Genomic DNA, 25,388 nt, shown 5'->3' on the forward strand with positions numbered 1-25,388 from the left:
GGTCGGTCGCGATGGGGTGCGAGGCGGGGCTGGGCTCATGCTGCAGCGGGAGGAGCAGCAGCCGCCGCCGCCCTCCTCTCCCTGCCGCCGGACGCTCGGCGCTCGGCCCTCCTCGCCGCGTCGGTGGCGCTCGCCCCTACTCCCTGGCTTTATTGCCGTTATAGGCTCCCTTTGCCAGGGTTTGGCGCGGCGGACGGGGAGAGTCTGGCGGGTTAGGGTTAGTTCAAGTCGGTATTTCAAGAGGGAAGCCCCGCTCAGAGCATTGATACTGTCAAGCATTGTATATTGGCCTGAGGATTCATTTAGAATAACTCATATGGGTGAACTCTTTTGGTCAAAAAATCTGCGGTGTGCCTTTAAGTTCTTTAAAAAAAAAAAGTCACCAAAAAATCAAGTGCAGTCAAACCTCAACCTAAAATGCCATGCTCACCATGTCAGCCACCAAAAGTCAAGCATGTAGTACAAACCACTGGTATCACCTATGAAACAAGCAAGCATGGAGAGAACATGTAAACTCTGCACAGAATGATCACTGGTATTCCGCTTGACAGTTGTAATCCAGGACAGTTATATTAGCTCTTAAAAACAAAACCTGCCTTCAACAAGTACTTACTGTAACTTTCTAATTTTAGCTCAAACCCTAAAGCCAGGGTAACACTGCACAGCACTGAACTTAAGTATAATGGCGGTGGCCGTGAACAGAGGGAAGGAGTGAGGGTTTATACCTAAAACTGGTATTTGGAATCTTTGTGTCTAAGATTAAGCCCAGTACAAGCTTATCCCACAGCCCAAGGCATGCCAGTGCATCTGTGACCAATGTTTGTGCAAGAACCACTTCTGTGAACCCAGGCGCTGCCCCAAGCTCGAAGATTTAACCAGGTCTGCAGAAACAACGGGAGCCAAGGAGCCCCAGGACATCTCCCCCCCAATGACTGAGCAGTCCCCTCAGATGCCCCAGAGATCCCAGGCTAAGAGGCAGCCACCGCCCCCCACATACACACCCTTGAAAGCCCCAAGGAGTCGAAGACCCAGCGCACCCTGCCACCGACCCCAACTCCCTAAGGCCCCCTGCCAATGCCAACCTCCACACCCCAGCACCCAACTTCCCAAGGAGAGGGCCCAGAGAGCCCCCTGCCGAGATCCCTGTGGACGAGCAAAAGCTCATGCCCAGGAGACGGCCAGGACCACACTAGATAGGCAGTCGGCGGGCCCAGAGTCATCAGGGACCCCAGGAGCACCGGCCAAGCCCCTCAGAGTGCCCCAGATCACCCTTTATCGATGTCGCTCACATGATGAGGCTCAGTTAATGTCAAAGTCAGGACGCCCCAAGGGTCGCAGTCAGACCATCACACCGGTATGCGCCGCGCACATCTCCAAGGTGGCAAAGCCGCAGATTCTAGCCCTGCAGGTCGCAGCCCAAGGGGAAGACTCCCGCCAAGAGCGGCCTAGCCAGCAGGCTTGAGCCTGCTGGACCTTAAGGACCCCCGGCACCGGGAACCCCCGAGGGAGAGCCTCCGGGCGATGCCCCTCAGGGAAAGCCCCCCACACCCAGCCCATCAACTAGCAGGACCACAAAGCCCCAGACGGACCCCACAAAGCGATTCCCCCCACCGGCCTACGAAAGACCGAGGGAAAGAGAGGAAGGCACACAAACGGCACACACCTGGTGTGGTATAGCAGCCCCCAGCCAAGGACGCCCGGACCCACCCATCGGCCTGCAGATAGAAAGACAGACCCACTAGGAGATCAACAGCATCCCCAACCACCGAAACAGCGAACGCCACCCCTCCAGCAAACACCATCATCCCGAAGGTCCACGCAACCCTGCCCAAACCCCGGCACAGACTCAAGCACTTCCCCAGTGGCGGGCCGCCCCGTGCCCACACACCATGGGGACCGACCCCAAGACCACCAGGAGACAAGACCAGCACCAAACCACACCCAAAGGAGAGAGGCACCTCCACGCCCCACAAGGCCGACACCACCCGGAGAGACCCGGCAAAGAGAGCACCCAGCAACACCAAGTCACCCCAGCCAGCAGACCAGCAACTCTCGACGTGGATTACCCAGGCCAGAAGGCCGCACCCCTACACACCCACCCAGCGCAATTCTAGGGGAGGCCCCGGCACGGGCGAGGGCCCACAGCACCGCACCATGCACCACGCCCCACCCCCGACGTCGCACACTCCAAACACCGCCCCAAGAGGTACCCCAAAGTGAGCCCCGGACGAAGCCCAACCTGGCCCACTGCGCCAGCGACATCCCCGGGAAAGGTCAGTCTCAGGGAACAAGGCCAAAGTGCTCAGACGAGCCGGCGGAGCAACCCACAGCAACCCGCCGCTACCCAGCAATCCAGGATGCAGGAGATGCCTCCGAGCAGTAGCTACCCCCAGAGCCACCACCATCCCGGACCCCCCGGCCCCGAGCCGTGGACCCCTCGACAGGTGCCCCTCCAAGAAGTGCTTTTCTAACTGGTAGCCCTTCAGGCTATACAGTATATATGAAGTAGCTCACAGTTTAAGAAAGGTTGGTGACCCCTGGTCTGGATATTTAAAATGTCTCTTTTCATACATTTATTATTGTAACTTCATGTACTGTGTATTTAATGTCGATGCATTAGGTGACCATGGGACTAAGGATGGAAACGGGATAAAAAAGATAATCCAGCACAATGTTTATGTTGATTATTGTGTATTGTTCCTTTCAAAATTACTTAAGTAACATATTTAAATCTGACAAGAAAAACCATTGTATTTTCATATTTGGGACTTTTATTTTAATAAACAAAAACAAATCTAGAAAATACAACAAGGATGGGAAATTGACAAACATCCAAAGGGTTGGATTAATTACTTATTTTGATTGTATACTCCCTCGACAGTAGTGGTGAGACACAGATTGATTGACAGGTGGTAAGTGACAAGGTGTTGTAAACTTTCACTTCCTTCAGCATTGGGCAGGAAGCCCAGCAGTGAACCTTGACCTCCAATAACTCAGAAAACATTCCTCACAGCATTATACACACGGTGAGGTCAGGGGCAATCAAAGTGAGCTGGCTTCACTCTGGGTCTATAGGAAGGGCTTTTCTCTGTAAACGCCTCTGTTACAGAGTGATTACTATATATGGAGGTTGATGCATTGGAGCTGACGTGGGCAAATGCGAGCTGGGGGCCACATCCGACCCTCAGATTAATTCTGTACGGCTCCAAAAGTAAACGCAAACAAAATACTTCAAACAATACACAAAATGTGTAGTATTACTAATGAAAACATGCTACATTACAAAAAAGACTAGTAAAATAATCAACATTACTCCAAAAACACACAAGATGACTGCAAAAATCCACAAAAATAATAAAATAACATACAAAACAACAACAAAAATCAACAAAATGACAACTAATTATGCAAAATTTAATTTCAAATACACACAAAACAACAACTAAACACATACAATGAGGTATAATATACAAAACAACAACACACATACACACAATGACTATACAAAAATACACAAAATTACAACAAAATTACTGAGCAATATTGCTTATATTGGTCATAATTCTAAATACTGCATGAATGTTGATAATCTGGCCCTCGGGTGAGAATATACTTTTTTTATGGCCCAGCTGTGATAAAAGTTGCTAATATCTGCTTGTGTTTTATGTCTGGCACAATCAGGTGGGGTTGGTGTTCTTTATGTCAAATACCTTGTCAATAACTAAGATGAATGAAAACTGACTATTTGGATAAGATCAAATCATATAATCAACAATAAAAATATGACCAATCATTTTTTCAAAGACTGCAGAATAGATGTATGTGTCCTTGTGTAATGGACAGATGAGCTACTGGCCCCTAGGTGTCGCTGCCAGCTTGTGAATTCCCACCCACACCATCAGGGCCCGGAATAACGAGAAGCTCAGTGGAAGGACGTGTAGTGACTATATATCTGCTCCAAATAACATCTTTAATAAAGAGACTTTAATTCATTTCAATAATACACTTTTTACCAATTTCATTTTGATTTTAACACACGCACACACACACACACACACGCACGCACGCACGCACGCACGCACGCACACACACGAACACACTACACAGCGAGAGTCAATATCTATGAGAAAACATCATAAAAGAGTAATACTACACTTGAAATAGATAATTTGCTGGTAAAAGAAAAATCAAAAAACAAAACGCACACAATACCATAGGCTGTAGGCAAAGTAAATACAAGAATTATTATAGTCCAAAATATTAAAATTTAATGAAATGAAATGCAAAATTGATACACAAGTACAACGTTTACAGGAGTCAAATCTTAATAAATCCTCCACACAGGTTTATTTAAATGTACTGAGCAAAAAACAGCTTTTTTTGCTAACACTAAACCTTTATTAATAAAATTGTTTATTTTCAGTTTCTTTGAAAGAAAAAGATTATTGTAGTAAATTAAAACGACCATAAAGATCGAATACAAATTAAAACATTTATTTATTTATTTATTTATTTATTTATTTATTTATTTATTTATTTATTTATTTATTTATTTATTTATTATTATTATTATTATTATTATTATTATTATTATTATTTTTTTTTTTATTATTATTATTATTTTTTATTATATATATATATATATATATATTTTTTTTTTTTTTTTCCCCCTTTGGTAGTATACCATAGTAAATATAAGAATAGAAAATACGTAACAATAAGTAAATAGGCGTAATTTATTAAACTATTTCAGAATAAGAAAGAAATGGCTGTAAAATTAAACGTGTTTTAAAAGAAGGAAGTTAATGGCCAATTCATTCCTTCTAATAGCAATTGTTTTCTCACATAAAGCCACGTTGGATACATTTAGCTGTGTGATTGTGCGCCTCTAAATGGAGGTTAAAAAAAGGTAAAGAAACGTAAATAAAAATAAAAATAAAAAAGGATTGAAAATATTTTCCTTTATTTCAGGTTTAAATTGGGCTTTACTTAAACACATCATCATGAACACCTATTTAGTTTTTGAACACATTGTTAATATGGGTAAAATACAGTCAGAATGTGCCATGATGTTTACCAAAACCATCAGTCAACGCCTGTCAGCAAAAGTCATGGTTGTGGTTTAACTTGTAAAAAAAAAAAAAAAAAAGAAAGGAAATGCTGTGTCATTGTTGAGAGAATGGTATAGCGAGGAGCACTCCTAACTGGCTTGACTTAATATTTGACCTTTTTCAGGAAGGAGAACTAATCCTTGAATATATTGGAGTGTAAGATATGGAAAATGACTGCACGCTTATCTGTGTTACCCTGGAGACCATCAGCAGCACCCAGGGCTGCTGCAGCTGCCAATTTAGGAAGCCTCCCGTTTGGAGAAATTGGAAAAAAAAAAAACCATCTTTACTGCCTCTCTCTGCATGTACAAACTCAAAGGCTGAACAGAAATTATAAGAAGTTGTATTTCTTTCAACCTCTGGGCCTCAGTATACCTTTAATTTTTGTGTGCAACCTTTATCATCTTTTGTGTTATTTGTGTTTAAATTGGGGCTTTAATGCAAACAAATATTAAATGACACGATTTAAACAACGTTTTAAAGAGCCATGGAAGACTTAAATTATTTACACATATGGTGCTTAACGGGCATCGATCCTCTTATTGATAGAAGGCCTGCTCTATTTCTTTGAACATAATAAGTCTGCCTTTGTGTATTTTCATTCGTAAAACTTCCCATTCTTGAAATCACACTTTTTCCAGTTTAACACGCATGAAGATGCAAGGAATTAGATAAAGTATAAAGCAGCAGGACCTCAGATGGCCCCTATAGATAACATGGTAATAATAAGAAAGCAGGCTGCATTTATCCCCTTAAATACACACAATTGTGACTGTATGCACATGCAGAGCATTAAACTTGTAAATGGTGGTCGTGCAGCCCCCAATTCTATCTATCCATCTATCAATCATTCAAGCTGATCTGGTGCACTGGTGATGCGTGCGTCGCATTAGATGTATTTGTTGTGCGTGTTTGAAAAGGCGGCGATAATCTGGGAGAGAAAGATAAGAAATGCCATTTATTCTGCGGCACTTTGGAGCCTATTTCCCGGGCCGATCAACCCCATTCTCTAGGCGACACCTCCAGCAGCTCGCTGATAACGATTAGGCTATTTATTATCTTCACAAAGAACAAAGATTATCCAGCGCTGATGAAAAATTACCCCAAGAGGGGCTACGATCATGGGATCCAAAGGATCCTACAGCAATGGATCTTTCTTGGGCTTCTGACGCACTTTATGAGGATTTTCGAAAAGAATCTATCAATAATATTTTCAATATATATTTATACACACTTGTAACGATTTAATAAATAAATAAAATTGTCTCTGTTGTATAATCTCACGTTTTCTCCTATAATGAATTTCTCAGCCTGACTCGAGGATCTAAGTGTTTCTCTGCCTTTCTGTTGATCTGCTCGTGTGAGAAGAAAGAGCCGTAAATAAAAGGAGGGATTGAATTAATGTCAAATCCTAAAATGGAAGTGGATGTTTGCTGCTGATAAGGTTTTTATCGCCAGGCCAGATCAAAAGAGCTCACTCAAAGCATGCGTACTTCCACATTATCATGTTGATGAGCTCTAATACTGCAGTGCCAGAGACCTGCTCCTGCAGAATAGCTCTATCTGTGTGCGTGCGTGTGTGTGTGCGTGCGCGTGTGTGTGCAGTTTTTTTCTCTTTTTCTTCATGTTTATTTGTGCAGGTTTGTACAAGCAATCACAGGTTTTTGGTTTACTTTGTTATATATATATATATATATATATATATATATATATATATATATATATATATATATATATATATATATATATATATATATATATATATATCAACATTTAGAATAGAGGAAAAGTGATAAGTGCTTTGATGTTATGTAATTTTAGTACTTTACAGCTGATCTACATCATATCGGGTTTCTTTGTGACACTTTGGTCAAAAGGAGAAAGTCGGACTAACGCCATACATAATACAGCAGTATTACAGTTTAATTATTACATAGCAATCCACTTGTTCGACCACTTCTACAAATTGGTGATCGATATCAAAACACTGACTACAGATGACTACACAAAAAAGGACTGTTCAGAACAACTCAAGAATGTTTGACCAGAGAGACATGTAAACCCATGTAAATTTGCGATGGTAAAACGGGGTACGGGACCCAGATAAGCAAACTGCTTCTCTCGTCTCCTTTTTCGGCATGAAAAAAAAAAAAAAAAAAAAAATGTAAAAAAAAAAAAAAAAAAAAAAAAAAAAAAAGTGAATGTAACCATGTCGGAAATAAACTGAATAAATAAATGTATTTATTTTGTTTGCATAATCCAGCAGCTGTGGATGCATGAATTTGTGTCTTGTAAATGATTCAACATAATTTAGGTTGCTTAATAATACATAACACGTTTGTACTCTGCCAAAGTGCTGCTTCCATAGGTCCATCATATTACCATCTTCTATAATTAGGGCACTATGCAAGAATGAGGTGACTTTACTGTAATGTGCCCCACATGGATTCCAATCCGAATGAAAACTTTAGATCAGATTATGCATTCATGTCCAAATTAACCAAAGTTGCTATACATTTTCCAACCACCTTGCATTAGGTTTTCCTTTAATAAGTGAAGGCAGCTTAATATGTGTGTGTGTGTGTGTGCGTGTGTGCGCGTGTGCGTGTGTGTGTGTGCGTGTGTGTGTGTGTGTGTGTGTGTGTAGCAATAATACTAAAGAATAATAATATGAATGGAAGTGAAAACTAAATTCCAAGCAGTGTTTATATTGTTCGCGTTGGTTGGCCTCCTTAATGTAATCACACAGACTGGAGTGTGTACTTGATGTATTATTAATGCAGCTGGAGAGTAAATATCAGTTTCAGAGTGCTTCCTTCTTTAACGGGTTGATCCGCTGGGAGTCCCGTCAGACTCCGGGCAATCCCTGTCCCTCTGTTGGTGCTCCAAGAATTTCATGTCATGGTTATTTGACATTTAGTGAGGTGATGCCATGACGTCAAAAGAGGCGTCAAGCAGGCTGCCCTGTGCTGGGGGGTGGGGTTAAACTCCCCCTCCAATGATTGCCTGTCAGTCATCATCATCAGACAGAGACAGAGATATTGGTAACAATTTACTTGAAGTTTTGTACATAAAGGCTGACATTATACGTTTTCATTATTATGACATCACATCTGGCATTAGTATAAATAAGGTGTCATAAAGGTTGTCATTAAGTGTTGTTCGTCACCTAAGCTATACCCTAACCTCACTAGATCCCTCTACCTAACCTAAAAAATGCCAACATAGCTCTAAAGGTGTCAAAATTTAGCAAACGGCATTTAATGACAGCCTTTATGACACTTTAATTATGCACGCTAATGACAGCTAATGACAATGTAATGTCATCCTTATGTATAAAACTTCAAGTAAAGTGTTACCGATATATTTTGTCTCACCTGGATTAAAGGTCTTTAGGGAGCCGAAAAAACACTTTCTCAATAAAGATAATATAGTGTGTAACATTTTACAGTTCAAATTATATGGAATAATTTTATGTAAACAATATTTTATCGAGTTAATATTTGAAGGGCTACAACACATGATCATGTCGGTCAACACATGCTAAGTGATCATTTCTTGCAACATCAAGCATGCATATATAAATCAGTTAAATAAAAAAAAAAAAAAAAAAATCTTTCCCCACACAAATAAAATCTACATTTTCTCCAAAAATATTCTTTGAGGGATTTAAAACCTAAGGTTTGCCACAGGTGCAATTAAAGTTGAGAGATTACAGGTGACGTAGGAAGGTGGCAGAGTTATTGAACAATGTGATTTAGTTTTAGGTTAACAAATTGTTTCATCATAATTCTATTTGAAGTTAATGTAATTAAACATTAATACCCTCTGTAAGAAATAACAATTCATTGTTTTAATTTTTTATTTTTTTTTAAAGCTATAGGGAGCCATTGCAAATGAGTCAAAGAGCCACATGAGGCTCCAGAGCCGCAGGTTGCAGACCCCTGGCCTAAACTTATCATTTTACTTGTAGTTTCAAAACTGTTGATGAGGAAGATAATTAATGAATCACAATTAAGAAAATATATAGTAACAATCCAAATAATTTAAAGAAGATAAAAATGTGTGATCCAGCATTTGTGAATAAAGGACATGTTGATATGATTCCGTTCTATATTAAATTCCTATATTCACTGTAAATTGGTACCACGATGAAAAATGTTGTCATTCTCAGGCAATGTGTCACATGCAGGACCAGGAGCATCTCTGTGTGAGTCAAAGCTTTTTTTATTGCAGACTCCGCCCCGGAGCTTAACAAGCCTGGCCCAACACTGTCAGCCACAGTTTGCTGCTTTACATCTCAGCGGACCACCTCGCTCTCCGTCTCACCGACACATCCCATCAGAGACAGACACACGGACTCTCCAGACAGGTGTGGGCGGATTCAAAACAAAGGTGCAGTAATCATTTGTTTAATATATTCTCTAAGTTGCATTTGATTTGATTTTTTTTTATTTTGACTTGCTGCACTGCAGGTTTTCATTGACTGAGGCTCAGCAGGTTGCACAACATCTCCACTCTTAACATATGAACCTCTAATGCTTCCTGCAGGTTTCCCAGTGAAAAACGGTACTTATAGTGTCGGTGAGAAAGAGGAATTCAAGCCAACGCGCTTCCAGCAGCTGTGAATGGACCTGCTGAATATTAGTAGACTGTAAGCACCCCGCGGACACTCCTTTGTAAGTAAACGCGCTGCATGAAGATGGAAGTGGCAGCGGATCAGCCCCGCTGGATGCATCACCACGCCGTGCTGAACGGACAACACCCGGACTCTCATCACCCCGGCCTGGGCCACAGCTACATGGAGCCCACGGCGCAGCTGCTGCCTCCGGATGAGGTGGATGTTTTCTTTAATCACCTGGACTCACAAGGAAACCCGTACTACCACAACTCAGCCAGAGCCAGGGTGTCCTACAGCCAAGCGCACGGTAAGGGAAGCATCCACATTACATTGGTTACAAACTGGGACATCATTTGGTGTTTTTGTTTGTTTTATTTTATTTTAACAAAAAAAAAAAAAACAAACAAAAAAGTTGATAAAAATCAAGAATTGTTTTTTATTTTTTTTTTGGTTTTACGTCTGTTAATAAACAATGCATTTTAAAAAGTAAAATTAAGATTTGTTATGAGGAATCACATTTTAAAAATCTTTAAAAAGCTAATTAAGCCATCGTTATTTCTCTAGACCAGTGGTTCTCAAACTTTTTTGGCTCAAGTACCCCCTTTCTCTTATTTCTGAATCCATGTACCCCATTTTGTCCGACTACAACATTTTGCTTAGAAAACAATTTTCTATTTAAAAACAACTGTAGAGCATGATGATGGAATGAACGAGCGATAACACACATCTCATTTTGTAAATAAGTGGAAAGAAACAGTATTTACTGCATTGGTTCCCAACCTTTTGTGGATCGTGACCCCATTTTGATATCGAGAATTTTTGGCGACCCCAAATACATTTTTTTTTTCTTCTTCTGGAATTAGTTTTTGATCATGTTTGAGCAGATATTATTATTATTTTTACTGTATTTTAGTTGAACTAGATTTATATTTCACTAAGTGAAAGTATAGAAATAGATGTTTAATATTGTGTTTTGTTTTAATTATATAAAAATAAAAAGAAGAATTAAAAATGTCTAAAATCTATGTAATTTTTTTCGAAACTTCAGGCGACCCCACATGGGGTCCCGACCCCACGGTTGAAAAAACCTGATTTAGTGCCTACTAAATAGATTTATTTCTATAGTTCTGATAATTTCTGGTCATATCACGCCTGGTGTGGGACCAACACAGACACTTTATTTATACATTTTCCACTCTCTATCTCTCTCTCTTTTTTTTTTTTTTTTTCTAGTAGAGTGCCATCGCGTACCCCCATTTGAGAAACACTGCTCTAGGACAATGCAACAAAGTGAAATAAATGTTTCCTTGCATATATGATACAGCTTGCATGGCTCCTTGTTTCCCATGCAGCTCGCCTGACAGGGACGCCCGTGTGCCTGCCTCACCGCATCCACAGCCCGGGCCTGTCGTGGCTGGACGGAGGGAAATCCTCCCTGTCGTCCCACCACCACCACCATCACCACCACAACGCCTGGGCTGTCAGTCCCTTCAGCAAACCCAGCCTGCACCACCCGGGCTCTGCGTCCCCCGGTGCTCTCTCTGCTGTTTACCCGTGTGGAAGCAACTCCAACACGGGGTCGACCTCCTCCCTCACGCCGTCCTCTCACAGCGGCTCCCACCTGTACCCATTCCCGCCAACACCGCCCAAAGACGTGTCCCCGGACCCCGGGGCCGCGTCCCCGTCGTCCTGCGTCACAAGGATGGACGAGAAGGAATCTATCAAATACCAAGTGTCGCTTCATGAAGGCATGAAGATGGAGGGCATGAGTCCGCTGAGGAGCAGCCTGGTATCCATGAGCGCTCAGACCCCGTCTACCCACCACCCCATACCCACATATCCGCCTTACTCTCTGTCTGCGGCCCACGAGTACAGCGGTAGTCTGTTCCACCCGGGCAGTCTGCTGGGGTCCCCGTCCAGCCTATCCTCCAAGAACAAAGGCAAGACCCGCTCCTGTACCGGTGAGTCTTTTTCAGACGCTGTCAAACTGAGTTATGACAAAAACACTCATTTTAACTGCATGTCTTTCGGATTGAAAAAATCGTTTTAATGTTGTTATCGCAGCCCAGTAGTTCTCAAACTTTTTTTTTTTTTTTTTTTTGGCTCAGTACCCTTTTTCTCCTTTTTCTCAATCCATGTGACCCCTTTGTCCGACTGCACTATTTTTGATTAGAAAACTATTTAAAAACAACACTAGCGTATAATGATGGAATGAAAGAGTGATAATACACATTTGAAAGAATTTCTCTCACTTTTTTTGTAAATAAGTGGATAGAAACAATATTTAGTGCAGTGGTTCCCAACCTTTTTTGGATCGTGACCCCTTTTTGATATCGATAATTTCTGGTTACCCCAAAGACATTTTTTTCTAGAAATAGTTTTTGCTAATTTTTTACTGCATTAGTTTGTATAATTTCCAGTCATCTTGTGCCTGGGGTGTGACCAAGACTGACACTATACTGCCATCGTGTACCCCCATTTGAGAAAAAGTGGTATATATTATTTTGAACATCTTTGATTGTTTTTTTCTGTTGGGGTTTCCTTACACAAATAGTTTTTGGTTCCTTTCTGCTCGAAACAAACAAATAAAATGAAAAAAAAATCAAAGAAAAAAAATTATTGTCATGATGTATAATCATTAAAAACGTTATGCCTCTGCAACTTTATCTCTATAGGAACTGATAAAAAAAACAACAGACCTAATACAGCTAGATACTAATTGTGTGATGATTAATAGTAGAGTGTGCAGCTTTCCCTCTATGGATCTCCAGCTCAGAGTCACTGAGATAATCCTCTTTCCTTGACCGTGACTCTGTAATTAGTCCTGAGCTGGATGCAGCCTACAGAAGTGTGAATGAAGGACCTGCAGGCACACGGTGCCAAAAGCTTAGCATTTAGACTTGGAGTCGCTTCTCTGTTTCACAAAGCCGTATTACATTGTCCTGATTGTTGTTCAGAGCATCCAGTCTGATTGTGTCTGGCCAGCTTGTCAGTGAGTGGAGAATCCTATACTTTTTTTTTTGTCATATAAGGAAAAGAGGCATGTAATGAACATGTTGCATGCTTATAATAGGACACTTAACATTGATATCAAATCCATCTTTTCTGATTAGTAAAGTCTGAGAATGAACAACGTATACGTGACTGTTTTGTAGAACCGCTGAGGTTTACAGTTGAAGTGTTTCTTTATTTTCTTTTTTTTTTCAAAAACTCTTTATTTTCACAGACCATCAACCAGGTCAACAAATGTAACAAATCTTCTGCTTGTCAGTCAAAAACATTTGTTCCGGTGAAGGCAGAGGGCATTCTCAGGCAGATATTTCACACCTATTTATGTGCAGATAAATGGAATCAAATGACACATGAAATGAAACAGGCCCTGTGTTGACTGTTCTGTTGTGTTTGGTTCTGTTTTCACACAGAGGGTCGTGAATGTGTAAACTGTGGAGCCACGGCTACACCCCTGTGGAGACGAGACAGCACCGGACACTACCTGTGTAACGCCTGTGGACTCTACCACAAGATGAACGGCCAGAACCGACCGCTCATTAAACCCAAACGCAGGCTGGTGAGTATCTGTTTTTTAATGAGTCAAACATGGGAGAAAGGGAGTAAATAAAAAGGGCAGAAGGTGAAGGGTGAGCAGGAGGAGACACAATTCCAGGAAAGTTATATTTTCCCAATCGGTTTCCAGGAATTGTGCTTGTGTGGCCCCTTTGGCTGGAGGTGTGAGCAGAGCAGCACTAAATGTGTTGCTCCTGTTCTCATTATTACAGATAGAATCAGTGATAGCAGGGCCTGTGTGAAATCTCTCAAAACTCTCTATGACCCACTGGGCATGGGCCATAATGCTGCTGTGTGATGGGAAGTGAAGTGATTAATTAGACGTTGAAATACCTGTCTTTTATGCTCTAGCTGTGATTGATCAAAATTGGCTTTTAAGTCATTGGAGGACAATGTACGCAACATTGTCATTATCACAAGTCAGCAATATTGAAAGTATGCAGCTCATTGTTCACGTCACTAAAATGCTTACAATGTTTGGTGCCCATGTAAAAAAAAATCAGAATACTCCTGTTTTTCTCTTGCTACTGACTGCTATCTGTTAACCGTGGATAGATTTGGTTTGTGTGCATAACAAAAAATTAAGGAAGATTTTTTTTTTTTTGCAATATGGTGGCTCGCATGCTTAAAATCTGGTAAATGTATCAGTTTTTTTATTTAAATATAAATTAATTTAGATAGAAATATCTGGTTTTCTGCAGTTGTCACATTTATGCAATATGTAGCAAATATAGCACTGACTTAGTGGATTGGCAGCAAAAATAAATAAACCTAGTTATTTGTTGCATATATGTTTGGACTGCTCACGTAAAATAAAATGTGGGTCCAACCACAGCCTATACAAATGTCTTTAAACACAGTGTTCTTGCATTCATCACAATGTGTATGTTTTCTTCAGGTACTTTAGTTTTTTCCCCAACTGTCCAAAACAAACATGATGTAAGGGAGCCTTGTATATATATATATATATATATAATGTGATTTTTTGGCCCAGTGTGTTTTAAGTTCAGCTTAGCGTTAGAATGTTTTATTTTTAAAAAGCAGCTTAATGCTCTCCTGACATATCAACATGGACTTTTATGGATTGTGCTTTTAAAATTCTTGTTTTTTTAAAAAAAAAAAAACAAACATATTTTAAATTGAGGTTTATATATATTCAACTGTCGTGTTTTTGATATGCATTTTTATTTTTGGAGCACCTCTTTATCTGTGAGAGTGGGTGTAGGTATAGCCTGTAGATGGATTTAGCTATTGTTGCTATTGTTTAAAAAAGTAACTCCTGCAAACTTGCATTTGAATTTTTGTTCAGTGAAAACCTTCTAACATTTCAGCTTCAAATTTGGCAGAAATATGAACCAGAATCAAAAACACTTTGATAATCCCAAAGGGAAAATACTTTCATCATACAATGGCACCCAGTAAAGAAATTACATAAGGTTGAAACAAGACACAACACTACACAAAGATCTAAATGTAAGCATAGATCCATTTTACTATTGTGTTCAAGTAGCCTCCTGCAGCCTTTTTTTTTTTTACAGAGAAAGGATGACAGTGTTCGGAAGTCAAAACACACGAACACACACACACACACACACACACACACACACACACACACACACACACACACACACTGCTATAAATCAGCTTCATTGGCCCCAAATTATACAGCATAGCAACAGTGCAAAGGTTTAAGGCAGTAAATCAGGTGACTTTTAATGGTTTGACGCCTAATAAATAGGATAAGCTTGATAAATCACAACATAAATAAATAAATCAATAAATAAATAAACAAACAGTGTCCAAGCAGAACTTCCCATGAAATGGGCATATATATATATATATATATATATATATATATATATTGTTCTCAAGTACAAGTACAAGTAAGTCATACATAAAATACTCAAGTACAAGTAAAAAAAATAGCTCAATTAAATAGTACTCAAAGTAAAAGTTACAAGTTACTGTCACCCCGACATATATTGTTGGTAATAAATATTGCCACGGTTCCCTTGCATACAGTAAACATCTCATGTATAAATTTAAAAAGGATGAGACCAAATGTTGCACAATTGGAAATTAAATATTTTCCTCAAAGGCATGTGTATGAAATAAAAGGTTTGTCAAAATGTACAATTCATTTTAAAAATAGAATAAAACCAATGAATTCAATTCAAAATGTAAAAAAAAAGTCTCAGGCTGAAATACCCTCCACTCAATGCTGTTTTGTCACGAGGCATTACGTTTAATCTGGTTGGTTGGCTATGATGTGATGCATTTGATTGTTGTCATTTCATTTTTTTGTAGTTTCACAAAACAAAAATATTTATATTTTACTCTGTAATGGTTGGGTGTAGAAATGTAACTAATTACTTTACTTATTTTATAACGTACTTAAGTAGAAATAAAATGACTGATTTAGAAATATACTAAAAAAAAAAGTATAAACTCAATTACAGTGAGTACTTGTAATACATTACTTTCACCTCTGTAAACGTCATACATTAGAAAAGTGGTATAGCCACAGTGTTTGAAGGTTGCACTGGAAAAACCGAGAAAATAGGGTGAAAAATAGCAGTGAGATGTTGAATGTGCAATAGTTTGTAACTTGTTTAAATATATATATATATATATATATATATATATATAATATTATTATTTTTTTTTTTTAAACACACATTGAGGTTTTGGTGCTTTTAAATTGTATCCTTATTTGTTAAAACTGAAAATGACTCTTTGAACTTTTTTATCCTAGCAGAAAAACACATGAACGCGATTATTATACGATGAAAGCTTTGACTTCGCCACAAACACACATTTGGGAACCGGTTTCCGTGCAGCAGAGCCGGGGCTCACGGCAGCAGCAGCAGCAGTGGGCCAGGCCTCCTGCTGCTTCCTCTCCGGATATCTGACCGCTACAGATAGAGGCTGCAGCGGGGCCAGCGCTGCTTCCTGCCGGGCCTGCACAGCGCGCTGTCCCGGTCAGACTCCCCTACGCTCCCCGCCCTGCAAAGCACCGGGAATCATATTAAAACACCAGGGATGGCTTTGGCCGCCCTGGTGCTTACATGCACACGCTTTACATCGTTACGTAACAATTATAGTATGCGTTTAAATTCACGCTCCTGTCTTATCTTATAAAGTAACACAAACACACTGGGGCGTTTTGACTCAGCAGTGGAAAAATGTGATAATTTCCTGTGTTGGAAACTGACCTAATTCAGTTTAAAATATGAAATATTCATGTGTAAGTATCAATTACTAAATAAAATAACTATCCAGGCTCTTTCTTTATCTTAGTATAACAGTTAAACACAGTATTAGTGCTCCACCAATAATACTGTCAACATCAGAACTGGATTTGTTGGACTATTCCTGTTCAATGTGTTTTCTTAAGGGCTACCATTGAAATACAAATCTAAATTTTCTAAAAGCAAGAATCAGTAATAATTATTGTAAATATAGAAATATTTATAATACATTTCTTATAATAATAATCAAATAAATAATATGTATAATATTACTACTGCTGCAGCTACTACTACTACTACTACTACTACTACTACTACTACTAATAATAATAATAATAATAATAATAATAATAATAATAATAATAATAATAATAATAATAATAAGCTGTGTATAGCCTTGATGATGAAAAATGAAATAATCTTTGAGTTGTGCATGAATGAGTTAATGAAATATTACATGTGTTCCTCACAGTTAATACCTTTTTTCTTTTTCTGACTTTCTCTGAGCTCTAATCAAAGCCTGCTCTGTGTTTTTCTACAGTCTGCTGCCAGACGAGCAGGCACCTGTTGTGCTAACTGTCAGACCACCACCACTACACTTTGGCGTCGCAATGCAAATGGAGACCCAGTGTGTAATGCATGCGGCCTTTACTATAAACTGCACAATGTAAGTGTTGCACTGTTGATTCCTGGTTACAGGGGAAGTAAGTGGGTAGGTACAGTGATTGTTTGGTGATAAAAAGAGAGGGAGAGAAGGAGACAGGATGGAGAGGAGAGGAGAGGAGAAGAATGGGGCTGTTTTACCCTCAGACACAGTTACGCTCGTTGGTGCTTTCTTTCTTTGTGCGTTATTGTTTCCCTGGTAGGCGTAATCCCCTTGAGAGTCACAATGGTGGGACTGTTGCCGAGTGGAGCTGCCACAAGACCAGTCTCTCCGTATGAATAGCATTAAGGCCAGGGGCATCAAAATAAGGAAACATAAAACAACAATAGAAGGATTCTACTACGGTATAATGTACTGTTTGTGTATCTGAAGTCTGTTTTAAATTACATGATGCTTGTAGTGAAGCAGCATTTTTGTTAAAAAAGAAAGAAAAAAAAACACATTAGAAACACAGTGACATGTTTCTTTATAATGAGAAACATGTCCAGTGTTTCTACTGGTTTACATACTCCTGTAAGCAGAGTGGTTTAGCTTTAGCTGAACACATTCTGCCCTCAGGCCATTTCATGTATGTTTATTTTCACTATTACAAGGAATTTGGGTAAATGTACGGAACATAACTACATGTACCAAAGCTCTTGTAGTACAACATTTATTTTAACGTGTTACATATTACAGAAATGACATAATGATACCTTGCTTCCACTTGAAAATACTTTTGTTTTTTGCCATTTTTGTTGTCAACAGGGTTTATTGTGAGTTTGTCCGCATCGATTAAAAAAAATAAATAAATTGTAACGTCCCACGACTAAAGGACTTATGCGTAATTCCCTTCATCGAAGTCCGCTCGCATGCACGCTTTGCACAGGTGTGCATGAAGGGTGCATAGTGGGCGGAGCTAAAGCACACTCGGTGATATTGGGACTCCCTACGCACTCGCACCCTTCAGCGGGAGCACGCAACCGAGAGGCCCATAAAATGTTGGGGATCACTGCTTTGATACTAAGGGTTTGTTTTATCAACTCGAGACAAAAAATATAATCTTTTCACCAAAACCCATAGTTTGGTAAGAACTGGTATTTAAGACCATTTTGATTTAATGAGCTAAAACAAGGGTTGGGGATTTAGGGCTGGGCGATATGGACCAAAATTCATATATCTCAAAATGGCGATATACGATATAAATTTCAATATTTATAACTGATTAAAGTCTTACCAGAAAGCCAATTCTGGGTTAAATTTGCTGATGCAAAATGCCTCAGAGGCACCTTTATTAACAAAAAGCTGCACAATAGTTGCTATTTTTAGCTTAGGGACATCATGTGTGAGTGAGTTCTGTAGAGTGGCTTGTTTAGGGGGTAGGTCTGGGATTTTACGCACTCAGAAATCCTGCTGAAAAACTGCTCTTTTCATGCTGTTGTGAAAACAGCGACTACTAAAATGAGTATTTTAATAAAACATAAGCTATAAATTAAAAATATATCGATATAGAAATAGAAACAGAAATTATGATATATCTTGACTCTCGATATATTGCCCAGGCCTATTTGGGAGTTTAAATGTGCGTTTGGGTCCACATACAAAATAATCAAAGATTAATTGACAAATATACTACATGTGGGATGTTATGATGCTGACCTCATTTGCAACACACAGATGTACTATCACAGCACCTGATTCACAATCCCTTTCCACCTCTCCACAGGTGAACCGACCCATGACCATGAAAAAAGAAGGAATACAAACACGCAACCGCAAAATGTCCAACAAGTCCAAGAAAAACAAACGAGCCAGCGACAGTTACGAGGAGTTTACCAAAAGTCTGCACGAGAAGAACTCACCGTTCTGTGCCGCCTCACTGGCCAGTCACATGTCCATGAGCCACCTTCCTCCTTTCAGCCATGCTGGACATATGCTCCCCACTCCCACACCCATTCACCCGTCATTCAGCCACCCGCACCACTCCAGCATGGTGACGGCGATGGGCTGAGATCAGGACTATTAGGGCTTTGCGGCTGATGTGGAGCTACTTCAATGATCTGACAGTTACATGAAGGTGGATGAGGGTCGAGTGAAAGGACAAAGTGTACAGTGTTATAGAGAGACACGCCCACTCTGTGTGTCTGGTCTCTAATCTAAAGATGTCATTGGTTTATTGGAGAGTTTGGTGAAAGGATTGAATGTTTTGCTCTGTTGGTACCAAATTTGATGGAGTAAAAGTCTGCTTCCTGTCAACCACGCACACACACACACACACACACACACACACACACACACACACACGCGCGCACACACACACGCACACGATCGCACACGTATGCACACTAGGGATGTTCTGATCAGATTGGTTGAATCTATATCAGGGTTGGCTTTTACAAAGGTCGGAAAAAATCAAATGTCATCATCAAATCAGAATGTGTGTGTGTGTGTGTGTGTGTGTGTGTGTGTGTGTGTGTGTGAGGTGGGTGATGGACATTAGTTGAGGATGAGTGTGGAAAAATGAGCAGAGAGTTTAAAAATGTAAACTATAAAGTAAGAGAACCCTTTCGTATTAGCGAGCTCACTCCTGACTGACACACTTAAGCGATTAATCGTGTGATTTTACTTTAGTTAATTAATCCCTTACATGAGTCGTGCCAAACAACAACAAAGGTTGAGTATTTGTTAGGGATCGACCGATATGGATTTTGATGCCGATACCGATTTTTTTTCCATCAACCTAAGCCGATGACCGATACAAACTGCCGATTTTCTTGAGTCAATATTTGGAGCCGATACTACTTTTGCTCCCTCAATTTACATCATAAAAATTACACAATGTTGAAAACAAATGGTACGAGTCTCAATTTTTAAAAATGGAAAATGTATTTGAATTAACACAGGTGAGGTAGAACGACAACAAGTAAAAAAAAATGTAATCAATATTAGAAACAGGTGATGTGGAACAAGAACAAGTAAAACATATTTCTGCTCTCTGTAAATAATGCAGATCGGCGAACGCAGCAGCCCACATCGGCCAATGCCGATACACGTAAAAAACGCAAAAATCAGCCGATAATATCGGCTGGCCGATGCATCGGTCTATCACTAGTATTTGTTCACAGTGCTTTTTTAAAATAAATGACCTTTACAAGGAAGCAGATATATATAACATTTTTACAACTTGAATGAAACCAAGTTATTTGTAGCCAAAACTAGATATACCCTAACATAACCAAGCATGATCTTTGTGTTTTTAACCAGCTAACAATAGAGCATGCATTTAGCGAAGGCATTATCAAACAATGTGTGAAACAGTTATGTTATGACTCCACTTCCCATAATGCATTATTATGCATTTATTGGAGGTCAGTAACTGTATGAACTGACCTCCAATAAAAAACGGATGCTTTAAAAAAAAATAAAAATGACCTTTAACACGAGTTAAAATTATTATCTGCGTTAATTAGGTAATGCATTAAAGTGATGAAAACGTCTTAACTTTATTTGTAACGCTTTTGTAAATTCAGCTTTTAGCTTTAGACATTCATGAAATTGCATTGTTTACTTACATGACATTCTTTAAAATGACCAAAATCTGTTTGCATATATAACAACCTACAGATAAATATGGGATCAGCAGATATTCAAAACCTATAAATCGGATTGGGACATCCCTAATGCGGGCGCACACACACACACACACACATACACACCATGTTTCCACTGACAGATGTGCTGAGCTGGTTTGTAGTTACTGTGAATACTGTAAATGTGCATCGCTGACGAAGGCGGTCCCTGGAAGAGGAACCTCCTTCACAGCTTACATTGAAAATATGCTGGATTTTTCTTTTTCTTTTCTCTGTCAATTTTAAAGAACTTTTCAGATGAGAAAAAAGCACGCAAAAATGTTTATAAAATCCAATTTGACACTGTTTATTATAAATGTTATTATTAATAATGTTGTATTGGGATAATTTATTTTTAATGTTGATTTGGTTTGCTTTGACTATCTTACATGGGTCATAAATTGGATGGATCCTCCAGTTGTTTATTTTTGATTTACCGCATATTTATCCCCATTAGCTTTTCCATAACAGATGCTGAAGACTTCAGCAGCAGCACACATTTATCTGTGTGCTGCTGGAGTGTGTGCTTTTATTAAAAAACCTGCAACCCTGGTGGCCCATGCTGCATTACTGTTAATACTGAAAATAAAAACTATATGAACGTGGATGGGATGACTGAAAATAATCTTTTACCTCGCAACTATACACATAGGACTAAAATGCTATTTATTTTATTTTTTGTCAAAAATAAACCACCAATTTGGACTAAATTTGATCCGAGCACAAGATGAAGGCAGGGACTTGAGCAGCTTGTTAAAACTAATGAATGAATGAATTAATTGAACATCATTCATTCCAAAAAACAAAGGAAAAATGTAGAAATTGACACTTTCTTTTAAATTTTTCATCTCCACCTTATACTCGTACTCAGGCCGTGTTCAAAATGGCATGCTAACGTACTACTGGTACTCTGTTTGAAGTCAAAATTAGTGCACGAGAAATACCGGGACGTATACTATATCGGGACATTTTCTAAGTATATGAACGGTGGGAACACTAGTCGTACTCAACCACCCCGTGATAGAGCGGAATTTAAAATCGTCCTGGGACCGGCTTCAAGCTAAAAATCAAACATCCCCTTTTCAAAACAAAAGCATCTCTTCGTATCTTCCGTTAGTTTTTAACGCTTTTGTAAATAGGACTCTTGCTTTGAAGTGAACAGTAAGTTTGCCGGAATTAAATGTGTATACGCAAGTTTACATTCTACTTCTCTTTGAAGTATACTTCAGTGGGAACGGTCATCATCCTAATCATACTAGTCAGTATATACTCATTGAGTTTGTAGTGTATAGTACGGTAGTGTGCCATTTCGAACACAGCCTCAGTTTGTTGAAATTTTTCACGCATTACATTGTGGAATGTGGAGCCGCGAATACAGATGCATAGAAGTGATTTTCTTCATTCGGGTATCACATGGATTAAAGGAAACAAACTAGAACTAAAATGCTGTCAAGCGAATCACTGTCCTCCTTGTCTGGGAAGAAAAACATAAAATCCCGGTGAGAATGAAGCAAAAACACTCTATGCATCCGTTTGCAAAAACGTCAACAAATGGAGTGTTCACATTGAAAATGAAAACAAAATTTGGAGTAAATGATGTTCGATTCATTGGTCTATTAGGCATATATGATTTTATTCATTAAACATTTTCGGGGGTACCAGTTTTAAATGAGGCAATCAAAATATTTTTTGTGTAGGAAATAAAGACGTACTAATCCAATTTAAATTATACTGGTAGGGTATTCCACAAATTTGATTAACTAAAATATTAGTAATACCTCTGTATTGTGTATGAAGTCGTGTTTAGCTGTCACAGATTCTAATTATCTGGATGACAACAAGGAACAGTCGGCACCTTCGTACCTCCATCATGGGCTGGTAGTGACGCACTTTCGTTGAATTTTTCACCTCAGAATCACAAGAATATTCTCACTAATCTCTAGTCTGGTCTTTCATGTGAGCGAAATTCATTAGCAAGAACCTAACTTGTACTTCAATTAAAAAACAACAATTCAAGATAAGACGGTTTATAGTAGATGTTTGCATGTACCGCATAATACAAATTACAGGCAGAGGTGGAGACAGATAAGAAAAAGGAACTGTTTACTGCACGCACATTCCCCTGAAATTATGTGATCATGCGTTGTTATTTAGAGCCACAACAACACCCTTTTTTTGTAACATCCCACAGTCATGTAGTGTCAGCCAATGGAAGCTTTCCTCCATTATAAAAACAGCCTTTGCCTGAGGCAGCCATCCCTGAGACACGCTGTTAAGGGTCAGCTGAAGTGCATCCTGCAGCCTCCTTACCAAACTCCTCTGACCTCTCACCCTGGAAGCACTTACACTGTCGTTCTCCCACAGACGTACCCCTAGAACCTCTTAAAATGCCACATCCTAAACAAAAATATGACACAGCACAAACTAGAGAAGTCCCCATTAGTAGAAGATAAAATGCAGCCAAATGGCAAGAGCCACTTTACCCAGGACGACTTCTGAGGACCTGCAGTGTGAGGAGAGATTTCAGACTGGGTGGGCATCCTAAATCAGCTCACCCCATCTTTGTACTGCTATAGCTCCATGGACTGTTTGTTTTCAAACCAAACTTAATTAGTGGATTTAAAAACAGGGACCTGAATGACTTCAGAGGAGAGAGTTAAAGGACAGAGGGTGATAAAGTAGATGAAAGGAGGCGTGCTCCCTGCTGTATGGGGAACTCATAATGATGAGGGGCAGTATCGGCTTTTAAGGAGGAAGAAAACAACTCATCCTTAATGCGTGTGGCTCTTTAAAAGCTGGGATGGCTAGAAAAGAATGAGCCATTTAAATCAGCCCTGAATCATTCAGTACACTCATGACTGACAGTTATGTTAAATGTACATGTTCTACTGTGAGAAAGTGGGAAGATAAGATAATACAAAGTGAGGCAAGACTATAAAGATTAATTAAGTGAAGATAAGACCAAATAAAATAAAAACAAAATAATACAAGAGAAGATGAGGCAAGACAAAATATAATAAGTTAGGACAAGACAAGACAAGACAAGATAAGATAAGATAAGATAAGATAAGATAAGATAAGATAAGATAAGATAAGATAAGATAAGATAAGATAAGATAAGATAAGACAAGGTAAGATAATACATGACAAGTTTCTCCCGGTAAAAAGTCATTGGGCTTTTTAAAAGTGCTATGTAAAATAAACAATGTATTTTTGTATTTTTTTTTTATCATCTATTATTGTTATTGTGAATAAAATAAGACAAGGTAATAAAAGACAAAAAAAAGAAAATAAGAGATAATACAAGTTCAGTCATTTCGTAAATAAAAAATGATTTTATTTACAATAATATTGCATTGGAATTTATATAGCGCCTTCAAGCGCATTACATTGATATGCATACCATTGCATATTTGGCGGCATGGGTCTGTTCTGGAACCTCATTGCCCTTGCGCACGTGCTTACGTGGAAAGCTGGAGGTAGGGAGAGCACTCCTCCCTGAGCCCTAGCTAAAGACTAAAGCAAGGTGAGCGGTAAGCAGAAACCCCCAAGACACCATACAACACCACGCTAGAGCAATATAATTGCTATGGGTCCTTCTAAGCCAAGGAGACTGGGGTACTCCTTGGCTCAGGTGGTAGTGGGTCGTCTTCTGATCGAGAGGTTGGGGGTTCGATCCCAGTACCTGACTATGTGTTGAAGTGTCCTTGGGCAAGACATTGAACCCTAAGTTGCTCCCAGTGGTTGACTAGCGCCTTGCATGGCAGTCCTGTCCCACTGGTGTGTGAATGTGAGAGTGATTGGGTGAATCAGCTAATATGTAAAGCGCTTTGAGACTGTTTCAGTGAGGTGATAAAGCGCTATATAAATCAAGTCCTTTTTTTTTTTTTTTTTCACGTGCCCATGTGAAAAAGTCGAGGGTGGGGAGAGCACGCCTCCCTTTCCCTCCATGAGTCCTCATGGAATGCCTGAAGCAAGGAGAGCAGTCAGCAAGACACCCCAAGCCCTAGCCGGCTGGCAGCTGAGCAATATGAATTTAATATGGACTTGTTATGGGGACTCCTTGCTTTCCCAGGTCGAAGGCCGAGGGCGCAGCGAATAAAAAAACAAAAAAGAAACAGAATAGTTCACCATTGCCCACCCCCTCTTGGCGGGTAGGCTATGCCCCCTCCCCCCGTGCAGGGGTCGGTGGTGTCTTCACCGTTGCGCTGTTCCCCGGGAAGCGCGCACGTAACGCCCCCCGGGGGTGCCGATGCAGCTCCCCCTCTAGAGGGTGCCGCCTGTGACTGGCGGACCTCCGCAGGCAGCCTCTCTCTCCTCTGGGGGAGAGGTGGGCCAAGCTAGCGGCCCCGCCTTGGGTGTTACAAACGGCCTGTCTCTCAGCCCAAGGGTCTTTGTTCGGTGCACAGAAGTGGCGGTGCCTCCGCTGAGGTAGCAGGGCATCCATTTGGATACGTATCTGGACGACAGGCTGCTTTTGGCACAGTCAGAGGCGTGTTTTGACTGAGGCGCACCCGGTTGTGTCACCTGGTTGATCTGGGTTTTATCATAAACATGGAAAAGAGCATG

General features: G+C 39.9%; 2 protein-coding genes across 2 annotated transcripts; both read left to right on the forward strand.

Moving 5' to 3' along the window:
* Window positions 1-1,521: 1,521 nt before the first annotated feature.
* Window positions 1,522-9,739, forward strand: LOC114462987 (extensin-like). Its single transcript, XM_028446180.1, has 5 exons — window positions 1,522-1,666; window positions 1,775-2,206; window positions 2,257-2,444; window positions 9,348-9,483; window positions 9,663-9,739. The coding sequence occupies exons 1-5, from the start codon at window positions 1,522-1,524 to the stop codon at window positions 9,737-9,739; spliced, it is 978 nt and encodes a 325-aa protein (XP_028301981.1).
* Window positions 9,376-19,968, forward strand: gata2b (GATA binding protein 2b). The gene is made up of 6 exons (XM_028447554.1): window positions 9,376-9,506; window positions 9,663-10,039; window positions 11,085-11,693; window positions 13,155-13,300; window positions 17,089-17,214; window positions 18,917-19,968. The coding sequence occupies exons 2-6, from the start codon at window positions 9,808-9,810 to the stop codon at window positions 19,199-19,201; spliced, it is 1,398 nt and encodes a 465-aa protein (XP_028303355.1). The 5' UTR covers window positions 9,376-9,506; window positions 9,663-9,807; the 3' UTR covers window positions 19,202-19,968.
* Window positions 19,969-25,388: the final 5,420 nt, after the last annotated feature.

The sequence above is a fragment of the Gouania willdenowi genome, chromosome 5 (genome assembly GCF_900634775.1).
Source record: "Gouania willdenowi chromosome 5, fGouWil2.1, whole genome shotgun sequence".
Classification (NCBI taxonomy): Eukaryota; Metazoa; Chordata; class Actinopteri; order Blenniiformes; family Gobiesocidae; genus Gouania; species Gouania willdenowi.

What these genes read in the sequence shown, in the direction of transcription:
- LOC114462987 (XM_028446180.1), top strand. Translation starts at nt 1,522, where the DNA reads ATGCCCCTCAGGGAAAGCCCCCCACACCCAGCCCATCAACTAGCAGGA. An exon ending in ACACAAACGGCACACACCTG is followed by an intron (nt 1,667 to 1,774) that starts GTGTGGTATAGC and finishes CCACCGAAACAG; the next exon opens with CGAACGCCACCCCTCCAGCA. An exon ending in TCCAAACACCGCCCCAAGAG is followed by an intron (nt 2,207 to 2,256) that starts GTACCCCAAAGT and finishes CCACTGCGCCAG; the next exon opens with CGACATCCCCGGGAAAGGTC.
- gata2b (XM_028447554.1), top strand. Translation starts at nt 9,808, where the DNA reads ATGAAGATGGAAGTGGCAGCGGATCAGCCCCGCTGGATGCATCACCAC. An exon ending in TTAAACCCAAACGCAGGCTG is followed by an intron (nt 13,301 to 17,088) that starts GTGAGTATCTGT and finishes GTTTTTCTACAG; the next exon opens with TCTGCTGCCAGACGAGCAGG. An exon ending in TTTACTATAAACTGCACAAT is followed by an intron (nt 17,215 to 18,916) that starts GTAAGTGTTGCA and finishes ACCTCTCCACAG; the next exon opens with GTGAACCGACCCATGACCAT.